This window comes from Felis catus, chromosome C2 (genome assembly GCF_018350175.1).
Source record: "Felis catus isolate Fca126 chromosome C2, F.catus_Fca126_mat1.0, whole genome shotgun sequence".
In the NCBI taxonomy this organism is placed as follows: domain Eukaryota; kingdom Metazoa; phylum Chordata; class Mammalia; order Carnivora; family Felidae; genus Felis; species Felis catus.
In genome coordinates, this window is record NC_058376.1 from 58,516,095 (window position 1) to 58,537,585 (window position 21,491).

Here is a 21,491-nt window from a genome sequence, read left to right on the forward strand (position 1 = left end):
CCAATTTTGCTCAACCTGATTTAACTTTTCATCTCTGTTATTTATTTTATAGCCAGGAGGCAACATTTTAATGACTTGTAAATATCTTCAGATTGTTGGACTGTGTCCTTGTGAGGCAACCTTGCCTTGAGGCTCTGTTCTGAGGGCCTGACTTGTACAGTTACATTAAGAAATTTGTGGGTTGGGGTGCCCAGCTGACTGCCAGGTCCCTTTAACACTCCCTATATAGCAATGAGGCAGCTTCAGTTTCTGAACTGAACCCGGTAGAGGTAAATTGATTCCTTCCCTCTGAAAGCTAGCTTCAACGCAGCTACCAATTCTTATGTGAGAATGTAAGGGGATGGAAACTGGCTTTGAGACACCTCTGGATGCTCACACGTAGAAAATCTAACCATGGATAAAGAAAACACTGATGTTTCATCCAAACCTGCCGATGTGAATGTAAGTACGGTGTGGGAAGCCTTCTCTCTTACTTGAATGCCATTTTTGCTGACCTTGTTAGTAAAATGAGACCATGTTACTTTGTACAAATAAAGAGAGCAAAACATACTTTATCTTCTTATAGTACTTAATGGATTTTACCAATGCGAGCTCCTTTCAAAGTGCCGTACTTGGCAATTGATTTGCAACTGTTTTTCTAAAACTCCAGGGAAATTGTACTGATCTCTACACAAATTCCATTTTAAAATTTAATCAGTGCTAACTGAGACTGCCTATAATGTGCTCCTGCGCTTAAAGACCCAACCTTGGCCTTGTCAGCTCTACATGTGCCGGCATTTCTGTGTCTCCCTTTTGTACTTCTTTGGTGGAATATTTGAAAGTAGTGGGACATAGTCAACTCATACTGCAATAGAACATTTTTCTCTTTAGAAACACCATCTTCATGCCTGCAGGACATCACATCCAATGAAGTCTGGTCTAGTTCAATTTCACCAGGAGGGATATAAGCTACATTTCACTCCAGGGGTTGACAAGGGTGTTTGGTAAAAAGAATGAGGGGGCCATGAATAATTCAGAATGTACTTGGCTACATATTATCCCATTAATTGGTAGGGTTAAAGACTGGAAGGCATGAACTTTGAAGGGAAGAGTGAAGGAGAGTAAGAGAGAATGAGAGCTCTTCAGAAAACTCGAAAAAGAAATGATCTCTTCGGAATTGGTGTTCTAGGTCATTGCCTTTAAAAGAATGTGTGGTTAAAAATTATTTCATCACTGGAGTTTAGTTACCTGACATGTATAAATCTGTCCTTCAAAGAAGCTAAACTCTTGCATACATTATTAAAGAATTCACAGCATCAGATGACAGAGGGTAGCAGAGAAATAAAAAAGAGGAGGGGAACAGTTGAATAATGCATTTTTTCCTCTTGCACATAACACTTTGCACATCACCTAATATGAATAATTTTCCGAGTCCTTTATTTCATTCTTTATTTTTTTAAGTTTATTCATTTATTTTGAGAGAGAGAGCGAGCACACTCGATCCAGGGGAGGGGCAGAGAGAGAGGGAGAGAAAGAGAGAATCCTAAGCGAGCTCAATGCTGTCAGCACCCCACTCGGTTTCCATCTCAAGAACTGGGAGATCATGACCTGTTCTGAGATCGTGCCCTGAACCGAAATCAAGAGTCAAATGCTTATCCAACTAAGACACCCAGGAGCCCTATTTCATTCTTTATTTTCAAATAATTCTTTCATTTGCCTTTGAGAGACTGAGTCCCTGGTCCGTTCATTGACTGTGGCAAAAGTGCATGCATGGAAGGAACTGGTTTCTATCGCACAGCCCTGCACGAACCACAGCAACATCATCCTTAACTTTTTCTTTTCTACACCCAGTCAGGAAGCCCCTAAGTAAGAAATCAATTTGTTTCTATCAGGAAGTGACTTATGTTCTTATTTTCCTGCCTCAGCCAGAGGAAATTGAAGGTGGGACAAAAGCAATGTAAATACCAACATGTGAAACACACATACTCTCACAGCTGAGCTGTGTACACATGAAATGGCCCTCATAGAATCCTAACCTCCTGACCTTTGGGCCCTCTGGTCTACCCACCATGACATTCAGGCCCATTCTCTACAGCATCTACTTAGCACAACTGGAGAGTTGAGAGGATCTGGGAACTGCTTCAATGGAGTTCATGTAGTGTCTGATTTTTCTGATCTTAACTGCACTATTTAATGTGAGTCCATTTATTACACTTACATAAATGATTTGACTGATATATGTGGCCTTTTAGCACCAATACTCTCCTGACTGGGTGGTTCCAAATGTGCTCTAAACGAATCTCTCTCTCTCTCTCTCTCTCTCTCTCTCTCTCTCTTTTAAAGATATCCAATATCTCAGTTCAGGTGGTCAGTGCCCAAGGGAAGTTGCCAGGTAGACGAGCACCTCGACCTCAAAAACCCATCGGCAAAGCCAAACCGAAGAAGCAACCCAAGAAGAAAGCTCCCTTCTGGAATGTCCAGAACAAAATCATTATCTTCACAGTATTTCTATTCATCCTAGCAGTCACAGCCTGGACGCTTCTGTGGCTCTACATCAGTGAGTGAAATCCTGTGTTCCTTTGGGGTTAGGGTTTGTCCTGTGGGGCCAGTGTCCATGGTGCAGACCCAATCTACCCCTGGGTATGTCTGATAGAATTTCCCAAGTTCCCAGGCCCATAGCCACTCCCAAAGCTGTTGAGGTTTTAAGGTGGAAGAAAGCAGCATTGTCTCTCCCACTTTTACTTTTGTTACCACTGCTTGCTTCCCACAGGAGAGCAGAGGAGCAGAGGAGCAGAGATGGGGGGTAGGAGGACAAGAGCTGAGAAGGATGCTCGGGAGCTTTGGACTAGTTCAGAAATGGAATGCATGTTTAGCTTCAAGAAATGAATGGAATTCTAAGTTGTTTCATTTCCTCATTCCACCCACTGCTTGTTTCTAGGCAACCTCACATTCCCAGCTCCCAGAGCATCCTTTTCCTCATGCGTGTTTCACTCCACCGTTTTTATGTTTCTGTCCATCATATAGGTTATGTTCTTGTCCAGCTGATTGATCCTCTTGGACAAGAGTTGTAACTAAGCTGTTACTTAAAGAGTACTTATCCCTGCAGTAACTACAACACATGTTGACTTACGCTAAGCTTCCAACCCCATACATGTTAATATGTTTGATACAAGATATGTGTACCCTCAAGGATATTAAAACTTGAGTTGTGAAGCAAGTTTTACAGGTAAAGAATTCATGAATATTGTATTGAATATAGTTCAGATCACTTACATATATACAAATCAATTACTTATAATTTGCGTGGCACCATGTAAGACATCAAGACATCAATGCAAGACATATCATTGCATCAATCATATCAATTGCATCAATCAATATCATTGCATCAAGACATCAATGCAAGATATATCTCCTACCTTCAAAAAGCTCACAGATGCAAACAAAACAAAACAAAGCTCACAGATGCATTTTCTACTTTCAGAAAACCCACAGTTCAGTGCTGCAGAGGGGGTGTGAATTGAATTGGTTGTTTTTCGTTTTGTTTTGTTTTATGCTTAAGCAATTACTTTGCAGTCACAGAAAAGAGGCATCTAACCTGCCTGGGAATAGAGTCCAGAGAAGGCTTTATGAACTGGTTATTCAAAATTCATTTCTCTCGTATCTTGAGCATGCCCGCTGTGAGCTGGGTCCTGTGATAGGCATGGAAACACAGTGGGAGAGAAGAGAGAATCTCTGTCTTCTAGGAGCCTAAAGACTAGTGAAGGAAGTTGAGTCAATGGGCAATCAAGACAAACACAAAACACACACGACCCCAACCCACAACGAACCAACTTATTTCCCATCAGTTCTCTGCTGGCCCTCAATCTATACACTCACATTGCCTTAGCATTTTTGTATAAAGTTCTGGAATGTCACTCTGTAGAAGCACTTTGGTGGCTGTGTTAAAAATCAGAGAAGTACATCTCAGGAAGACAGACCAGTCTGAGGAATGAGAAACTGGTATGAACAAATGAAAATTGTTCAACAAACAGCAGTGCTGTGACCATGCAGGGTGTTGTATGTTGGGCTGTGCTAAAGAGTTTGGTAAATGTAATCTAGTTCGAGGCTAAATTGATCTTGCTTGTGTTGTTGTTCTCCTGATGCTTGAGTCTGGATAACACCATTATAAGAAGAATGTGCAAGCTTCTATATATATAGAAAGCCTGGCTTTCACTCAAATTTTAATCAGTCTGCAACAACAACAACAAAAATCTACGAAGCACTTCCTTGTTCAAATCAGGCATGAAAACAGTTATTGCTTTCTATGTGAGGCTAGCGAGTCAAGGTGATCCATCCAAGGTCACATACCTTGAAAGAACAAATCTAGGACATCCGCTCAGGCCTTTTGCCCCTGGGCCCCTTCTCCACATCCCCACAGCCTCGCTCCACTGCATGGGGCTAATGTGGCCCTGGATGGCTCCCAAGGAGGTGGCTTCCGATTACTCACAAAGGCGCACCTTCTTCCTAATTCAGTCACCGCTTATGTAACGTTTCCATGTGCTGGGCATTGTTCTAGGAGACAGTATCCTCTCCCTTTCTTCCTCTTCCACCCTTCCTCTCTCTTTTCCTTCCCACAAACATTTATTGAGTTCGAAGCTACATAAGGGGCGGAGGGACAAAAAGAAGTTACTGTTACTCTTAAACGACAGAAGTTATGACACAGTGGGGACATGTGTCACAGGAGAGAAATGTACCATGGCCATGGGAGCCTGGGGGATGGTGCCAACTAGGAGGAAGACCTTGGTAACAAAAAGAAAAGGCAGAAAGAAGAGCCCCTCACTCCCCCCGCCATCCCCCAGGCTATTCTCGGTCTCTCTAAAGCAACTCAGATACGACAGTGTTCTTCCCGCATTGTCAATTGTTCTGGGCAGGCTGGATGCCCAAACCCACTGTCCACACTGGGCAATGCATTTGAGCAGGAGTGACCCGATGCTGGGCTGAGAACCCTGCTTTGTGGTTCACAGGAAGGATGAATTCTCATGCATTGCACAGAGCTGAAGACCAGCCCAGCACCCTGTGTAGCAGCTACACAAGTCAGATAGGGATGAGCCCCCGGGAGCTCAGTGAAGGTCAGCTGGGGGGCCCTTCCCACTTGTCCCGCTATGCTCACTTCCACTCAGAGCTTGACAGTATCCATTTCTTACCTCCTTACCTTCTACAGACTAAGGATCCATGAAAACTGCATACACTCTTTTTGGCCTGGTAGTGACTCTAGGGCAAGTATAAAGTCAAAGAGGCAGATCTTTAATCTTTGAATCGGTCTCATAAGTATTTGCCAGGAGAGAACAGACTATCCTAGGAGATATGGTGACTTACTGCTGATGGAAGTGACGTTATTAACTACATTTAGAGCTTCACAGGTTGTGAAGCAGTCACGTAAGTAGGCGCCTAATAAAACATTTTAGGGGCCTGATACTGACACAGATCAGACAATGCCTCATTGCCACACAGAGGGGAAAGCCCTCTACTCGCTTTCTCTCCTGTCTTACAGGTAAGACAGAAAGCAAAGATGCTTTTTACTTTGTTGGGATGTTTCGCATTACCAACATTGAGTTTCTTCCTGAATATCGACAGAAGGAGTCCAGGGAATTTCTGTCCATGGCACGGACTGTGCAGCAAGTGGTGAGCTGAGGGGGGGTGGGGAGGTTGGTGTGGGAGGCCTGGGGGAGTGGGGCAGGGGATGAGGGGCCGGGGTGGAGGGCTCACAAGTGTCACAAGTGAGCAGGGTGGATGGAAGAAGAAGTCAGAGGCAAACTTGGGATTTAGCTCATCTTGGCTATAATTGCTTATTTGACAGAGTTGCTAATTTATTTGGTAACTTATTTATATTATTTATCGCTGAGCGTAAAAACAAGTGGCTCTCTGAGCTCTAGGGTTTCCCATCTGTAAAATAAAGGAATTACATCAGGTGATCTTTAAAATGCCTCCCAGAACTAAAATTACGCATGCTGATTAATTTTGTGAGCTGTACACATCTATCTCAACCTCAATGCAGTGGAATCTCTTTACTTAAAAAACAAAAAAGCTTTCTCATTATAGAACTAATACGTATTTAACCACTAACATTTTTTAAATTCAGAAAATTATGAAAAGGAATGTTAAAATTTTCTTTAACATCATCTCCCGAGATAGAACCCCTTTTTATTCTGGGCCACGTAGACATAAAGGAGAGCATGATATTGGAATATTTGCAGATAGTTTTATAGTAGATTTTTTCCTCTTAACATTAGGTTGCATGTTTCTATGTAAGTAAATATTCTTAAAAAACACAAGTTTTAATAGCTACAAAGTTAGCCAATCCCCTCTTAGTGGATATTTGTCCTCCATTTTTGTTACTCTGGATAATGCCATACAGAACTGCAACATGGATTGTGTCGATCTGTGATTACTTCCTTAGCAGATCTCCTAAAATAAAAAGATCTATTCATGGCTCTTGGTACATATTACGAACTAGAAAGCTTCTGCCAATTTGTATCTGCACAGTAATGGAGAGGGTGGCCTACACGGTGGGCCCATACTGCCTTGACAGGCACACTGTGGTGTAGACTGGGGAAGGGTTGTGGGAGAGCAAGCAAAGACAACAGTGGGCACAGTGGCCCTTATCTACTGAAGAAGGCCTTCTATATCCGGGGATATATACTTTGTGGATAAATACTTTACCTTTAAATTGTATCAATTATTCCTCAAATTACCCCAAAGATTCTTGGTAAGCACTCTGATCACTTTACAGAGAAAGAAAGAGAGAGAGAGAGAGAGAGAGAGAGAGAGAAGGAAGGAAGGAAGGAAGGAAAGAAGTGTTGCAGGATTTTTTACCTCAATAACTGGGATTCATTGTCTCACTGCTTCAAAGAATGAAGAGACGGACACAAAGTGAGCAGCAGGCAAAAGTTTATTAGAGTCTAAGATGACCAAGAGTAGTATGAAAGCTCTCTCTGCAGAGAGGGGACACTGAAAAGTGAATTGCCTGCCGACAATAGGCAAGCTGTCCTTGTTTTAATAAGGTTCTGGTCCCTCCCTCCCCTCCTTCCCTTCCCCCTTGTTCCTTCTCAAGTTTTACCTTTATTGGCTGGATAACTCTAGGTGCTGGGTTGTCCATTCCTGATTGGTTTGTTTCCATTGTATGAGGGATGGTCTAAGGCCACATCATTCCTTGTGGGTCGTAGGTTTTATGGTCTACTAATTTTTAGTCAGGTCTTTTGTCAAATTCCTGAGAGAAATCTGGGGGGAGTAGGTGGTCTCTGTTACATTCTTAAGACGAACCTTATGCCTGAGGGGGTTTGCTGTGGTCAGACACTCCCAGCATTGTTCTAAAATATGTGTTTTTCCCCACCCAGGACCTCAGGTCCTATCCTTTCCCTCTCTGCCTATTTTACCCTATTTTTTACTGTCAAAGAGGGAAAGAAGGCAGGCAGGCAGGAGGGAAGGAAAGAGAAAGAAAGAAAGAAAGAAAGAAAGAAAGAAAGAAAGAAAGAAAGAAAGAAAGAAAGAAAGAAAGAAAGAAAAAGAGAGAAAGAAAGAAAGAAGAGAAAGAGAAAAACCTGAGTGCTCGGCAGGTTTAGGTAATGTATTCTGTGTTGCATGGTGACTTTAAACTTCGCAATTAGATGGGTGATTTTGCCATTTAGGAAGGAAGGGGAATATAGGAGGAGATTTGGCAGAGACTCAGCTTGGCTTTAGAAAGCTAAGAAAGGGCAAAGAAGGTAAATTGAAATAGCTTTCCTTTAGATCCAACGATGGCGCCTTTTAAAAGAGCTGGGTGTTTCCCTAAAGACTGCAGAGTTGCGGGGGGGGGGGGGGGGGGAGGGGGGAGGGGGGGGCTGGTGAACCTGGCCGTGGGCGCCACCTGCCCCCTAGTGGCTACTAGAGCAATGTGCCCTTAAGAATATAAATTTTCCATGCTGTGCATTGTTAGAAAAGAGGTTGGATCAAATCCTTTCTAAATGTACTTAAAGGAGTTTGATTTATTAATTATGGAAAAAATTAACCTTTGGAGTAGGCAGAATACAGAAGTTAAGCTTGATCAGGGTGTCTAAAGACAGCAAAGAATGGATATAGGTAACTGATTATTCTTCACAGATAGCAGAATGGCAGCAACCCAATATTTTAGCCTTCCGTTAGAACCCAGCTCTTTTCCTTGCTGGCTGTCAGGGCTTGGACCTACAGGGTGCTAGGTGCTGTGAGTGAAAGCCAAATTTGACAGACTTCAGACACCTCGGTTTTTCATTTTCAGGTAAACCTGGTTTATACAACATCTGCCTTCTCTAAATTTTACAAGCAGTCTGTTGTTGCAGATGTGAGGTAATGTATGTCCCTTGCTTTGGGATTTCTGTTTACTGCTGTGAAAAGGCGAAAGCTAAGATCTTACCATTCTCAAGTAAGTTCTTGGGGGTGGCTTTGCGTTAATACTCTTTTAGCACAACTGCTGACTTCACTCTGCCCTGCTGTCATGCTGAGTTTTTCTCTTCATCTACCAAAGCCTGCCCTCTCCCCATAGCTGGGATCCTGGGCACCCCGCCTCTCCCCGTCTTAATACCACTGGGCAAGACGGCCACAAACATGGCTACCATCGGGTGGGGTAAAAATAAAACACAGTCTAGTCTTTCTCAAAATATGTTAAGTAAAAAAACTGGTCATTAGAGATTTTCTAAGGAAAAAGGGATCTCAAACTCAAATAATTTTTATTAAAATTTACTGTATTACTTTTTAATTATTTTACTAAAACTTCTTTTTTAAATTATGTTGTTTTTTTTTTTAATTTTTCTCTTTCAACGTTTATTTATTTTTGGGACAGAGAGAGACAGAGCATGAACGGGGGAGGGGCAGAGAGAGGGAGACACAGAATCGGAAACAGGCTCCAGGCTCTGAGCCATCAGCCCAGAGCCTGACGCGGGGCTCGAACTCACGGACCGCGGGATCGTGACCTGGCTGAAGTAGGACGCTTAACCGACTGCACCACCCAGGCGCCCCTAAATTATGTTTTATGTACTATATCCCACCTGCCCCTACCTGCAGAGAGGCACAATCCACTTTGACATACCAAAGGCACTAAGCAGCTTGGAGTAAAGCTATTTGTTTACTTTCTATTTCCCACGTTATTTACTGTAGAACACTTAAGGTTTGTTTTTCATAAAACATGACAATAGTTGTGTACTCAGAAGCTCTTGCTCCAGAGTTTGGCTAAATACCAAGTTGGGCTCGATTCCTGGATTTACTACTTACTAGCTATATGATTTTGAGTTACAGTTGATCTTGATTTCCTTATCTGTAAAACTGGAGTAATAGGACCTTGCTCATAAGATTCAGTGGGATAAAGCAGAATTTAGCAATGTGTTTGTACATGGTGAAGTATCAAAAACTATAATTGTTTTTATTTGTAATAATAGTGAATACTGGTTGGTATTCATAAAAATAGTATATTCTCCATGGAGATGCAACTATACACAAATGGTTTTAGATGTGAACCCAACACAGGAAGACACACAGTATTATGCTTTCTCTTACCAATCCCCTCAATAGGAATCAATGACTTCTTCAAGAACAAATTTTAGAAGTTGAAGGATATCCTTACTGGCCTCCCCTTGACTCCATCAGTTGGGTGATTTTCTATGAAAGTCCTAAGAGAGATACCTAAATATCCCTTTTTTTTTTTTTTTTTTTTTTTTTCCTGTAGCAGCAACAACAAAGGTGGCCTCCTTGTCCACTTTTGGATTGTGTTTGTCATGCCACATGCCAAGGGCCATATCTTCTGTGAGGACTGTGTGGCTGCCATTTTGAAGGATTCCATCCAGACAAGTATCATAAACCGAACCTCTGTGGGGAGCTTGCAGGGCCTGGCTGTAGATATGGACTCTGTGGTACTAAATGGTGATTGTTGGGTAATTCCCCCTTATGCATTCCTTCCTATAGCACTCCTGATGTTTCCATTAACATAGTCAATATTATAATGAAGTATTCTCTTCCACAATCCCAGTAAAACAGGGTTAGCTGAGGACACTGATACAGGATGTTACTAAATACAATGATTGGACAATAGAATACTCAAAATTTCAAAATATATATGAAACTGAATTTATTAAAGTGTACCCTTCCCTATATTTAATTCAATTTCATGAATCTCCAAACTAAGGCTCCAAGTCTTGGAGAAAAAAGAATTTTGCTGAGGTTTAGCTTGTCTTTTCCCTTGTCCAGACAGAACTGCACTTATGTTATTTATGTAATGCTGCCCAATGTTCCACAATGACCTGTTGAATGGCCCTGCCAGAACGTGAATGTCATCATTTGATTGGCCCAGTAAAATACTTTAGTTAATTAATTGTGTGACTCCCAAATTATGCAACTTTCTCTCTTGATTTAAATTCTCTCTCTCTCTCTCTCTCTCTCTCTCTATATATATATATATATCATTATATATAAAATAAAAATATAAATATACCCTTTACTCGGCTTCAACAACTATCAACTCATGGCCATCCCCCTTGCTCTCAAAATACATAAACAACTTCACCTATCCTCACTGGATTATTTTAAAGCAAATCCCAGATATGATGAATTGCTTTTAAGGACTGAAAATCATATATATATATATATATATATATAATCATAAAAAATCATATATATATATATATATATATATATATACTATGTTTATTTATTCCTGAGACAGAGAGAGACAGACAGAGAGCATGAGTGGAGGAGGGGCAGAGAGAGCGGGAGACAGAATCCGAAGCAGACTCCAGGCTCTGAGCTGTCAGCACAGAGCCCCACGCGGGGCTCGAACTCACAACCTGTGAGATCATGACCTGAGCCAAAGTTGGTCGCTCAACCGACTGAGCCACCCAGGTGTCCCAGGACTGAAAATCATTTTTACTGAGGATAATTCTAACAAAATGATATACTGGAACTGACAGTTTCTTTTCCGTGTGTTTTTTCAATGCAGCTGGGCTTCGGTCAGATTACTCTTCAACCATAGGAGCTGGTAAATTATGATACATAGCTTCTCCTACACTGCCTCCAAATTAGTATCCTTTTTGGCTATAGTTTTCTTTTTCATATGGTGGTATTTGTTAGTCCTCTTTCAGTTACCAGTGATAGAAATACACTCAAACTGGCTTAAGCACTGAAGAAACTTCATTGGCTCTTCTAACTGGGACAGGGGTGGAGAATGTGCTGGCTTCAGGCCTGTTTGGGTCCAGGTTCTAAAATAAAATCTCCTCAGGACTCCACATCTCTGCTTTTCCCTGCTGAAGCTTCATCAAATGTATTCTTCTAATGCAGTGTCATAAATGGCATCAATAGATCCAAGCTTATGATATATTAGTAGCAGCAATGGTAGAACAACCCCTCTCCCCCCCAACCCCCCCAATAACTTTCCCAACAGTTTTTGCAGAAGTCCTGGTGCCGAATTTACTGTCTCAGATCGGCTGGCAAGCCCATTCATGCACCAGCTTCCTTTACTCTGATTGGCCAGTCTGGGTCATGTGCCCATCTCTGGACATAGAAGTGGGTTTAACCCCAACCAAACCACACAATCAGGGTGTAGACAGTTTCTCAAAGTAAAATCCTGGTGCTATTACCAGAAGAAGGGGGAGCGGACTCTGGGCTGGCAAAAACAGCAGATGTCCTCCAGAGGAACTCTTTGCTCCTCACTCTTTAAGGATGTCTAGAAAAGTCATTTCTAAAACGGAACAAAACAAAGTGCTGTCTCCACAGACAAAGGCTGCTCTCAGTACTTCTATGCAGATCATCTGTCTCTCCGCTACCCTCTGGAGATTTCTGCAACCTCAGGGAGGCTGATGTGCCACTTCAAGCTGGTGGCCGTGGTGGGCTACCTGATTCGTCTCTCGATAGAGTCCGTCCAGATTGAAGCTGACAATTGTGTCACCGACTCCCTGACCATTTACGACTCCCTCATGCCACTCCGGAGCACCGTCTTGTATAGGTACTCAGATCGGCGAGGGAAAAAACTGTTTTACAGGGTCTACCTTTGGCAGTATCGCGTTTCCCTTAGAAACAAAGGGAAAAAACTTTTGCGTGTGCACATGAGGTCAAAGACGGACCCACGCCTTACTTAGCATCCCGTGTATTAGCCAGAGCCTGTCAGACACAATGCTTGCTTTTTACTCGTTAGCCTACCAGAGTGAAAATCAGTGTAGCAGGAACTTCAGCCACGTCTTGAAATATTTCTGAAATATAATTTTTTTTGCTTCATTTTACTTTTATGCAATCGCCCTCATTAGGGTGTGAGAATTAAATACTCTATGAGGATTGCATACCATGAGTAAAACAAAAATTTTCTCCCTTACTAGAAAGAAAACACAACGTTCACTGTGAAAGTGAGGTCAATCAGAGAAAACAATGTCAATATTTCACAATCTCATTCCCCAGAACAAATGCCTGTTATGTTTTTGCAAATATTTTCGTTCATATGTAGATATGTAATTGCACACATATGTACATATACATATGCTAATATTTTTTTATTTACTAGCAGACATCTTTTGGAGTGCTTCATATCTTAATAATGATAGTTATATTTTATTCACAATGTGCTGTTTTTACTGTGGTAAAAAAGCACATGAATTATTTTAATAGTGCTTATGTAGGTATAGAGCAGTGTTTTATGTATATATGTATGTATGTGTATGGGTTTATATTTTAGAATTTATATTTTGCATGTTAAAAATTTAAACAGCGTAAACGGTACACAGTGACAAGTAAGTTTGTCACTGGCTCCCATTCCTGTCATTGCTACGGCTTCTTTTCACCCTTGCAGACATACTTTGCTATTATCTCATTTAATCCTTACCGAAAGGCTATGAGGGGTATTCTATAGTCATTACCACCGTTTCACCATAGGGGACCTGGCATTTATGAAGATTAGTTGCTGGAGAATCTTTCAGCCAGTTAAGTGACGGAGTTGAGTTCTCAGTCCGGTTTTCCTTAGAACAGAGCTCATGACTGCAGCCATTTAAATGGCTGTTTATGCCTTGTTTGTTCTCAAGGAGGGTCCTGTGACAGCCATCAGGAAAATTCTTTGGTAGTTACTAGACAAAAGTTTCCATACCTTTATCGGCTCCCCTCCATCGTGCCCTGTGGCCACTAATTGACGAAGCTCTGGCTGAGTCTGCCTAACAAGAACTGTGTAGATGGCCCAGGAAACGTGTGGAATTAGTGGTGGAGGGAGGCTCACTCCTCAATAACCTACTATTCATGTACTTTTGTTCTGTTATCCGGTTTCAGAATTTGTGAACCCACAAGAACGATAATGTCCTTTGTTTCCACAAATAATCTCATGCTGGTGGCATTTAAGTCTCCCCAGATACGGAGGCTATCAGGAATCCGGGCATTTTTTGAGGTCATTCCAGAACAAAGTAAGTCTTTGCTAATTGAAAAAAGTCACCTTGAAAAATATCTGGTATGATACTCCAGTCTTATCTCTCCTGAGGTTGTGTTGTAATACTAGTTATATGAGTCAGGGACCCTGACTCAGGGTCCCGTCAGAAGAGAGAGAGATATAGTATTTAAACAGAGAATTTAATGTGAAGAACTGCTAACTCAGGATAAAGGTGTTAGCTAGCTAACTCAAAAGGTGAAAAGAAAACTGTAAGGTATTATGTAGGCAGTACACGCAGGAAGCAACCACCACCCGTAGGTCTGGGGGGACAAGGGAAAGCGGCCAGAATGATGACAATTTACAGTGTGGAGGAGGGGTCTGTGGCCTGAAATTCAGACTTCTGAGGAATGGACTGCCAGGCTGGTGTTGGGGTCTCTTGAGTTCAGAGGCAGGTATTCGCGGGGTCGAGGAGGGGGTCCAGACCGTCGAGGAGCGGGTACCGGACAGTCGACAGCCGAGGCCGGTATCCTTGAGGGAGGTGCAATGAAGTGGAGGCTGGGAAAACTGCTAACAGGGTTCGACTCAGCTACGGGAACAAAGCAGAGCTGCATGAGGGGGTGGGAAGAGCCATCGTTGCGGGGGCATGACACTCCCAGGAAGAGGAAACGAAACACACGGGAAACCCTATTCTTCCTCCTCCAGGCCTCTAGTCTGCCTGTAGCGCCCCCTATTGACAGAGCCTAGTTGGAAGCCAGGTGGCAAAGGAGAGAAGCCTTTTGCAGAGTCCCCGCTACAGCGTCACGGAACAGAGTAGAGAGGGGTGGGTTCGGAGCTGAGTGATAACAGCTCAGTGCCTTGTGGACGTGTGGACGTGGGGTGGGGGACTGTCTATCGTGCGTCCTTAATAGCAATGCATGGGAATGCCATCCTAGAAGAAGATGCGTGTGAAGTAACACCCGGAGATTCAATGATTTTCCTAGGTCAGGTAGTGAGCAAAAAGTGACCCAGCTCCCTTTCATTCTTCTCTTTTTGATGTGGGTTGACGAAGTAAAACAAAACAAGACTAAATAAAAAGAGCCTTCACTGAAACTCTAGTCTTTTTGTAATGTTTGTTGCCTTGTAGCTGGTCAGGTCTTACAGATGGTGTCCTGGTAGCTTCTCTATGAACATCGAGGACAAAGGGATCAGAATGACAGATGTGGGTGAGGAGGGCAGTGGATTTGGCTTAAGTTACATGGTCATGGCTTCATAGGTCCATCTACATTTTAAGGCAGTGGCTTGTTTTGATAGGTTTTCTCCGTCAAATTATTACAAAACTAAATGTAAAACTTATTTGTTAAACAAAATTGAACTGGCGATTTGAGATGTCGTTGGGTTGAAAATTGTCTCCAGCTCCAAAGATTAAAAATATGATTATCTCAGAAATATTGCAGTGGAATTTGTGAACAAACATTGTGAACAAACTGAGCATGTACTATATGCCAGGGATGATTCCAGGTGTAAGGGAAAGAGTAGCAAACAAAATAGACAAAAACCAATACTCTCAAGGACATTACATTTTAGGAGAAGGATGACCATGCAGGATGAATAAACATTCAGATTGTTTTATATAAACAGGACAACGTGTTATGTAAACTGGGCATATTTCCTAAACAACAAATATACACTCATTTAAACAAATACGCTCAGAAGCTTTAAAAAATATATTTAAAGTATGTTTTTAAGGAGAGTAATAGATCTGTAGTCAAAATACATGATCTGAAAACAAATACAGAATTTGAACAAGAAGTTTAGCTATACCTCTTTATGGTACTATTTCTTTTTTGAAAAATTAGCTTAAATTTAAAAAAGTATCTAAGCTTGTTGATCAAAGAGTGTGCATTTGTAGTTAAAGAAATGAATTCAGCGCATTTCCCATAATCCCACGACTGCAAATCGTTGTCTGTTAATGGATATTTTTTTTCAGAATGTGAAAACACAGTATTGGTCAAAGAAATCACTGGCTTTGAAGGGAAAATATCAAGTCCATATTACCCAAGCTACTATCCTCCGAAATGCAAGTGTACCTGGAAATTTCAGGTAACCTAGTTTTACCACTATTTGAGAAAAATATTGTTATCTTATGTTTAGTAACAGTTTATTTTTACATTTAATTCATTAAAAAATTTTTTTTAATGTTTATTTATTTTTGAGAGACAGAGAGAGAGACAGAGTGCAAGCCAGGGATGGACAGAAAGGGAGACAGAATCTAAAGCAGCCTCCAGGCTCTGAGCTGTCAGAACAGAGCCTGACGCAGGGCTCAAACTCACCAGCAGTGAGATCATGACCTGAGCCGAAGTTGGACGCCCAACCGACTGAACCACCCAGGCGCCCCATTAACTTTTTACTACAAAAAGAATATTAGTTAATTTTATAACACTTAAACCCTAAGCAAATATGTTACCTAGAACATGAAAGTTCCTTGTAATTTCAACCCTCTGCCTATAAATTAACTGTTCTTTGGGATGGGCTTATTTTTCCAGTTGTTGTTTTGTTTGTTTGTATCAAAAAAAAAAAAAAAAAAAAAAAAAAAACCCCGCAAAGACAGGGGCTCCTCCGTGGCTCTGTTGGTTAAGAATTGGATTTCAGCTCACGGGGCGCCTGGGTGGCGCAGTCGGTTAGGCGTCCGACTTCAGCCAGGTCACGATCTCGCGGTCCGTGAGTTCGAGCCCCGCATCCGGCTTTGGGCTGATGGCTCGGAGCCTGGAGCCTGTTTCCGATTCTATGTCTCCCTCTCTCTCTGCCCCTCCCCCGTTCATGCTCTGTCTCTCTCTGTCCCAAAAAAAAAAAAAAAAAAAAGAATTGGATTTCAGCTCAGGTCATGATTTCACAATCTGTGGGTTTGAGCCCCTCGTTGGGCTCTGTGCTGACAGCTCAGACCCTGGAGCCTGCTTTGGATTCTATGTCTCCCTCTCTCTCTGCCCCTCCCCCACTCACACTCTGTCTTTATCTCCCTCAAAAATAAACATTAAAAAATTTTTTAAATGCAAAGACATTGTTACGAGATCAAACAATATTTCTTTCTTTTTTTTTTTTTCTTTTTACCTTGGTAGAACTCACCACTTTTTACTTCTTTCACTATCAGCATTATAGTAAGAATAATAAAGAAATAATAAATTTAATTAGGCAATGTATATTTCAGTTGTATAAGCAAACCAAGATGTCAATGTATATGAAATATATACATCTCTGGTCCTTAACAGAGAGTTTAATCTTTTTTTTTTTTTTCTTTAAAATTTTAGTCTATAACTGTTTTTCTTTCTTCAACTTTAGTGTCTCATGGAAGGTCATGAAGCCTTTCATGGAAGGCTCTTTCAGCATATATGTATAAAATGATTTTTGTGAGGCACAGCAAGTGGATGTAAGTGGCAAGCAGTTTATGGTTTGCATTCATTCAACATGTTATTATTAACTGCCTACTATGTGTCAGGCAGTATTCTGGACACTGGGATCCATGATATCGGACATGAAGCTTACCATACAGTAGGGGGAGACAGGTGACAAAAATGTGTATAGTATGTTACATAGTGCTATGGAGAACAAAGCAGGCATGGGGCTCCATCTCGTTAACCGTGAGGTCGTGACCTGAGCTGAAACCAAGAATCGGATGCTTAACCAACTGAGCCACTCAGGTGCCCCAAAGAGTTCAATATTTTTTTAAAAATTTTAATGTTTATTTATTTTTGACACAGAGAGAGAGAGACAGAGCATGAACGGGGGAGGGGCAGAGAGAGAGGGAGACACAGAATCGGAAACAGGCTCCAGGCTCCGAGCCATCAGCCCAGAGCCCGACGCGGGGCTCGAACTCACGGACCGCGAGATCGTGACCTGGCTGAAGTCGGACGCTTAACCGACTGCGCCACCCAGGCGCCCCCAGAGTTAAATATTTTTAATAATTTTATTACACCCAAGTGTGTACTTAGTCTCAGTGTCCTAATGGCATACATCCTTAACTTATTTATTTTTTTATCATTGTTGCAAACATTTCCAAAATAACTAAAACCCAAAGGTTCTGGACTCGCTCACCACCAGATTCTTAATGCCTCATCAGGGCAGCAGAATCTCAGTACCTCAAGTGACTCTCGCAACTTGGGTAAGGAACAGGAGAGACTGCAAATCTGTCTCTTCCATCTCTCCGAAGAGCAGATGGATCTTTTTTATGACATCCAGAACAGGAAAGGCCCCATTCCCAAAAGCTCTGTCAAATGTTTGAAATTCTTTTCAGGTGAAATAAATGTGATTCCATAATAAGCCATAAGCCCTACAGTGAAGATCCTCAAACATTGTTCTAGTCAGAATGTAAATTAGAATATCAGATTGTTTCCCTAGGGGTTGAGAGTTAGAAATGCTAAATAAAAAGAATTCTTTATAAGGCAAAAAGCATGCCCCTGGGGGAGTGGAGAATGGGAGAGGGAAGACAGGAAATATTAGGGATAGACTTGGTGGGTGACACCATTTCCCAGAGGTCAAGGCTGGTCCTCTTCAGCATGGAGGTTAAATAAAGCTGTTCCTTTCTTGGAGCACTTTGAGCAGCCACCTAAAATTGTGTGATTGCATATTTCTGCAAATGGAAATCATGTAAAAAAAATAATTGGGGGCTCCTGGGTGGCTCAGTCGGTTAAGCATCCCACTTTGGCTCAGGTCGTGATCTCAGTTTGTGAGTTCAAGCCCGGCAACAGGTTCTGTGCTGACAGCTCAGAGCCTGGAGCCTGCTTCAGATTCTGTGTCTTCCTCTCTCTGACCCTCCCCTGTTCATGCTCTGTCTCTCTCTCAAAAATAAGTAAACATTAAAAAATTAAAAAAAAAAAAAGGCACCTGTCAAATAGCTTTGAATTTATTGCAAACAACTGGGAAGAATGACCTAAGTGACAAAAATATTGACTCAAGTCATGGTAAAACGATAAACCCTTTAATACACAAGAGTTGATTTCTATTATTCTCCATCCTTCTTAGTGCCTGGTCCGACTTCCAGATGTAACTGAAGAGCAATCAATCCCTTTTGCAAACTCACTTTCAGCTGACTTTTTTCTTTTCTTTTCTGAGCCTGAGTGGGGGATGGGCAGAGAGAGACACACACAGAATCCGAAGCCGGCTCCAGGCTCTGAGCTGTCAACACAGAGCCTGATACGGGGCTTGAACCCACGAACCATGAGATCATGACCTGAGTCGAAGTCCCAAGCTCCACCAACTGAGCCACCGAGACGCCCCTCGGCTGAGGTTTTAAGGTCTCATTTACCTAAGCAGGATTAACTCCCGCTCCAATTTAAAGTTCCTCTGATTCTTCTCCCAAGAATAAACAAATATTCATTGAATGTCAGTTTCAGGCATGTAACCATAGGGAACACTTAGTAACAAGGTAAAGTCATTGTTGTCTCAGAGCTTACAGACTGTGGGGGAAGAAGGTGTGGTGAAATAAGAAATAGCAAAAAGGAGTATTGAGGCTTATCACATGTCACCTGCATTTGCTTAGGGCACACACATTTTTATTTGCTCTTAAAACATACCGCTGATATAGGAAAGAGACTCTGGTCACATTTTATGGATAAGGCAATAGAACTGGGGGCAAGCCATTTGCCAGAGGTTACTCAAATAGAAAGTGACCCAGGCAGCATTAAAAGGAATCATGTGCCCCTCCGTTAAGTAAATTCAGCACCCCCTCCTTTCCTGGGTTCCTAAAGATGTTCAGCTTCCCTGTTTCATAACAATCACTTAATTGAGTATTTACCTTTGTGTTTTCCTTCTTTTTGTTTTTCAACGAATGCATTTTGCTATGGAATCTTAGAAGAAAAATGTGGAGTGGGTTTTGAATTGTTATATAACCGATGCCATCAGCCTAGCACCCACCAGTTTAGATGCATCCCACATAAGCAATATACTGTGGGCCATGTAAATTCACCTCCTCCTATCACCTAGGGAATAGGTGGGATTCCCCAGAGATGAATCCCTCTTCCCTGCTTCTGTGGCAAGCATCTAACCACGGAAGTTCCCAGTGCCGGTGGGAGATGGGTTGAGTTGTATGTATAGAACCACTGGCGAGTGAGAAGTGATAAGGATAAAGCACGTCCTGCATCCTGTCGCTGTCACTGACTAGAGAAATATTTTAACACAGCAGGTCCAAATCAGGAGACTTTCTCCCCTTATTTGGTAAAAGTTCCCAAAGCAAATGCGTGGGTTGGGCAGTGGGAACAGAGAATACAGGACACAGAAGGAAATAGCATACTTAGCAGGTTTTTTTTTTTTAATTTTTTTTAACGTTTATTCATTTTTGAGACAGAGAGGGACAGAGCATGAATGGGGGAAGGTCAGAGAGAGAGGGAGACACAGAATCTGAAACAGGCTCCAGGCTCTGAGCTGTCAGCACAGAGTCTGATGCGGGGCTCAAACCCACGGACCGCGAGATCATGACCTGAGCCGAAGTCGGACGCCCAACCGACTGAGCCACCCAGGCGCCCCAGCAGTTTTTAATTTTTGTCCATTTGTTGAGCAAAAGAGCTCACGGTGTTTTGTGGAACTGCCCTGCTTTACCCCACTTGTCAAGCTGGATAATATCAGTAATGCCTCTTGGTCAATCTGGGCTCACGTGTAGACTTGTGTGCAATTCTGTGTCAGTGGAACCTGGTGTGCAAGGAAACTTACTTCCTTTCTCCGTGGAGAGGCTTTGGAGATTGGGGAGTGCATATAAATCTACTTTACTTTGGAGCGATGGAACACAGTGAAAACGCCCATGTAACCTTGTGGAGGGCTACATTGGAATATATTCTTATGCTAGAAAATTACACTGATTACTCTAGATATTTATTATCTCTTAGTTGACATCTATTTATTTTTAATGTGAAGAAACAGTAAGATGACAAGACTGGGTGGATAAATCGATGTATGTTCTCAGGAGCCCTTGGCGTTCGCTGCACATAAGACTGTCTGGTTCCCCTTGAGCCCTCACTGTCAGTGTTCCAGGTGGCATGATACATTGAGAAAAAGCGGCCTTCAGAGAAATGCAGGGTAACATCGGGAATGTCACTTATTTTTGGTTAGTCTTGACTTCTTCCATAAAATAGGACTCCTACTTCCTTCCTGTGTCGTCGTGTTGTTTAAATGAGAGACATGGGGGCGCCTGGCTGGCTCAGTTGATGGAGCGTGCAATTCTTGGTTTCAAGGTCCTGAGTTGGGGCCCCATGTTGGGTGTAGAGATTACTTAATTTAAATAAATAAATAAGTAAATAAATAGCCTGAATTATTTTCTCTGCAAGATAGGTTGAGGGATGAGGGCTACAGTATTTAAATACATGTTAGAAAGAAGTACATACAACAAAGACATTGTAACATCAAATACATCACAAATACAAATGACAGCACTACAACACTAAATGTCAGAGCAATAAAAATGGGTTAAAATTAATTTCTTAAAAAAAAAAAAAGGAGGCGTCCCTGGGTGGCTCAGTTGAATAAGCGTTTCACTTTGGCTGGGGTCATGATCTCGTCTGGGGTCATGAGCCCCATGTAGGGCTCTGTGCTGACAGCTTGGCAGGCCTGGAGCCTGCTTCGGATTCTGTGCCTCCCTCTCTCTCTGCCCGTCCCCTGTTTGCCTTCTGTCTCTCTCTCTATGTCTCAAAAATAAACATTAAAAAAAATAGATTTAAAAAACTTAAAAACTAAAATCATGACATAACACAATGTATGTGTACATCATACAATGTCATAAAAAGGTCAGATGTGTGTGCGCATGCACACTCACATGGGTGTGTGCCGTATGGGCAGCCTTTTTCTTGTTTGATCTGGTCTCAGCAGACCTGGGAGTGATTTAGTAACTGCCTTCAGGAATACCCAGGTTTAATATGAAGAGGATGCTGATTCACTTCTCTGTTATCTAAATAATCTGAATAGTGCTTTAAAGGAACTATGTCATTGTTACTGAAGGAGGAAACTGTGTGCATTCATTAACAAGTGGGTGTTTTCAAAGTTAAGCTCATTTACAAGGAGGAAACTGATACCTAGAGATAATCTAATATGTCCCATGTTACCCAGCTCACTCAAAACTGGGGCCTTAGAGCAGCTCCCTAGCACTGGGCCACCCATTTCCCTCTCTATTACTCTCTCCTCA

General features: G+C 42.0%; 1 protein-coding gene across 3 annotated transcripts in view; it reads left to right on the top strand.

Moving 5' to 3' along the window:
* Nucleotides 1-232: 232 nt before the first annotated feature.
* The window catches only part of TMPRSS7 (transmembrane serine protease 7), a 40,970-nt gene continuing 19,711 nt past the window's right edge, over nt 233-21,491 (top strand). For all 3 annotated transcript variants that reach the window (XM_045036939.1, XM_045036940.1, XR_006585055.1), the window contains exons 1-9: nt 233-441; nt 2,323-2,536; nt 5,513-5,643; nt 8,252-8,319; nt 9,692-9,885; nt 10,958-10,996; nt 11,731-11,959; nt 13,261-13,391; nt 15,321-15,433. In XM_045036939.1, coding sequence (XP_044892874.1) covers nt 394-441; nt 2,323-2,536; nt 5,513-5,643; nt 8,252-8,319; nt 9,692-9,885; nt 10,958-10,996; nt 11,731-11,959; nt 13,261-13,391; nt 15,321-15,433 — 1,167 coding nt within the window. In that variant the 5' untranslated portion in view covers nt 233-393. The remainder of the gene's footprint in view (nt 442-2,322; nt 2,537-5,512; nt 5,644-8,251; nt 8,320-9,691; nt 9,886-10,957; nt 10,997-11,730; nt 11,960-13,260; nt 13,392-15,320; nt 15,434-21,491) is intronic.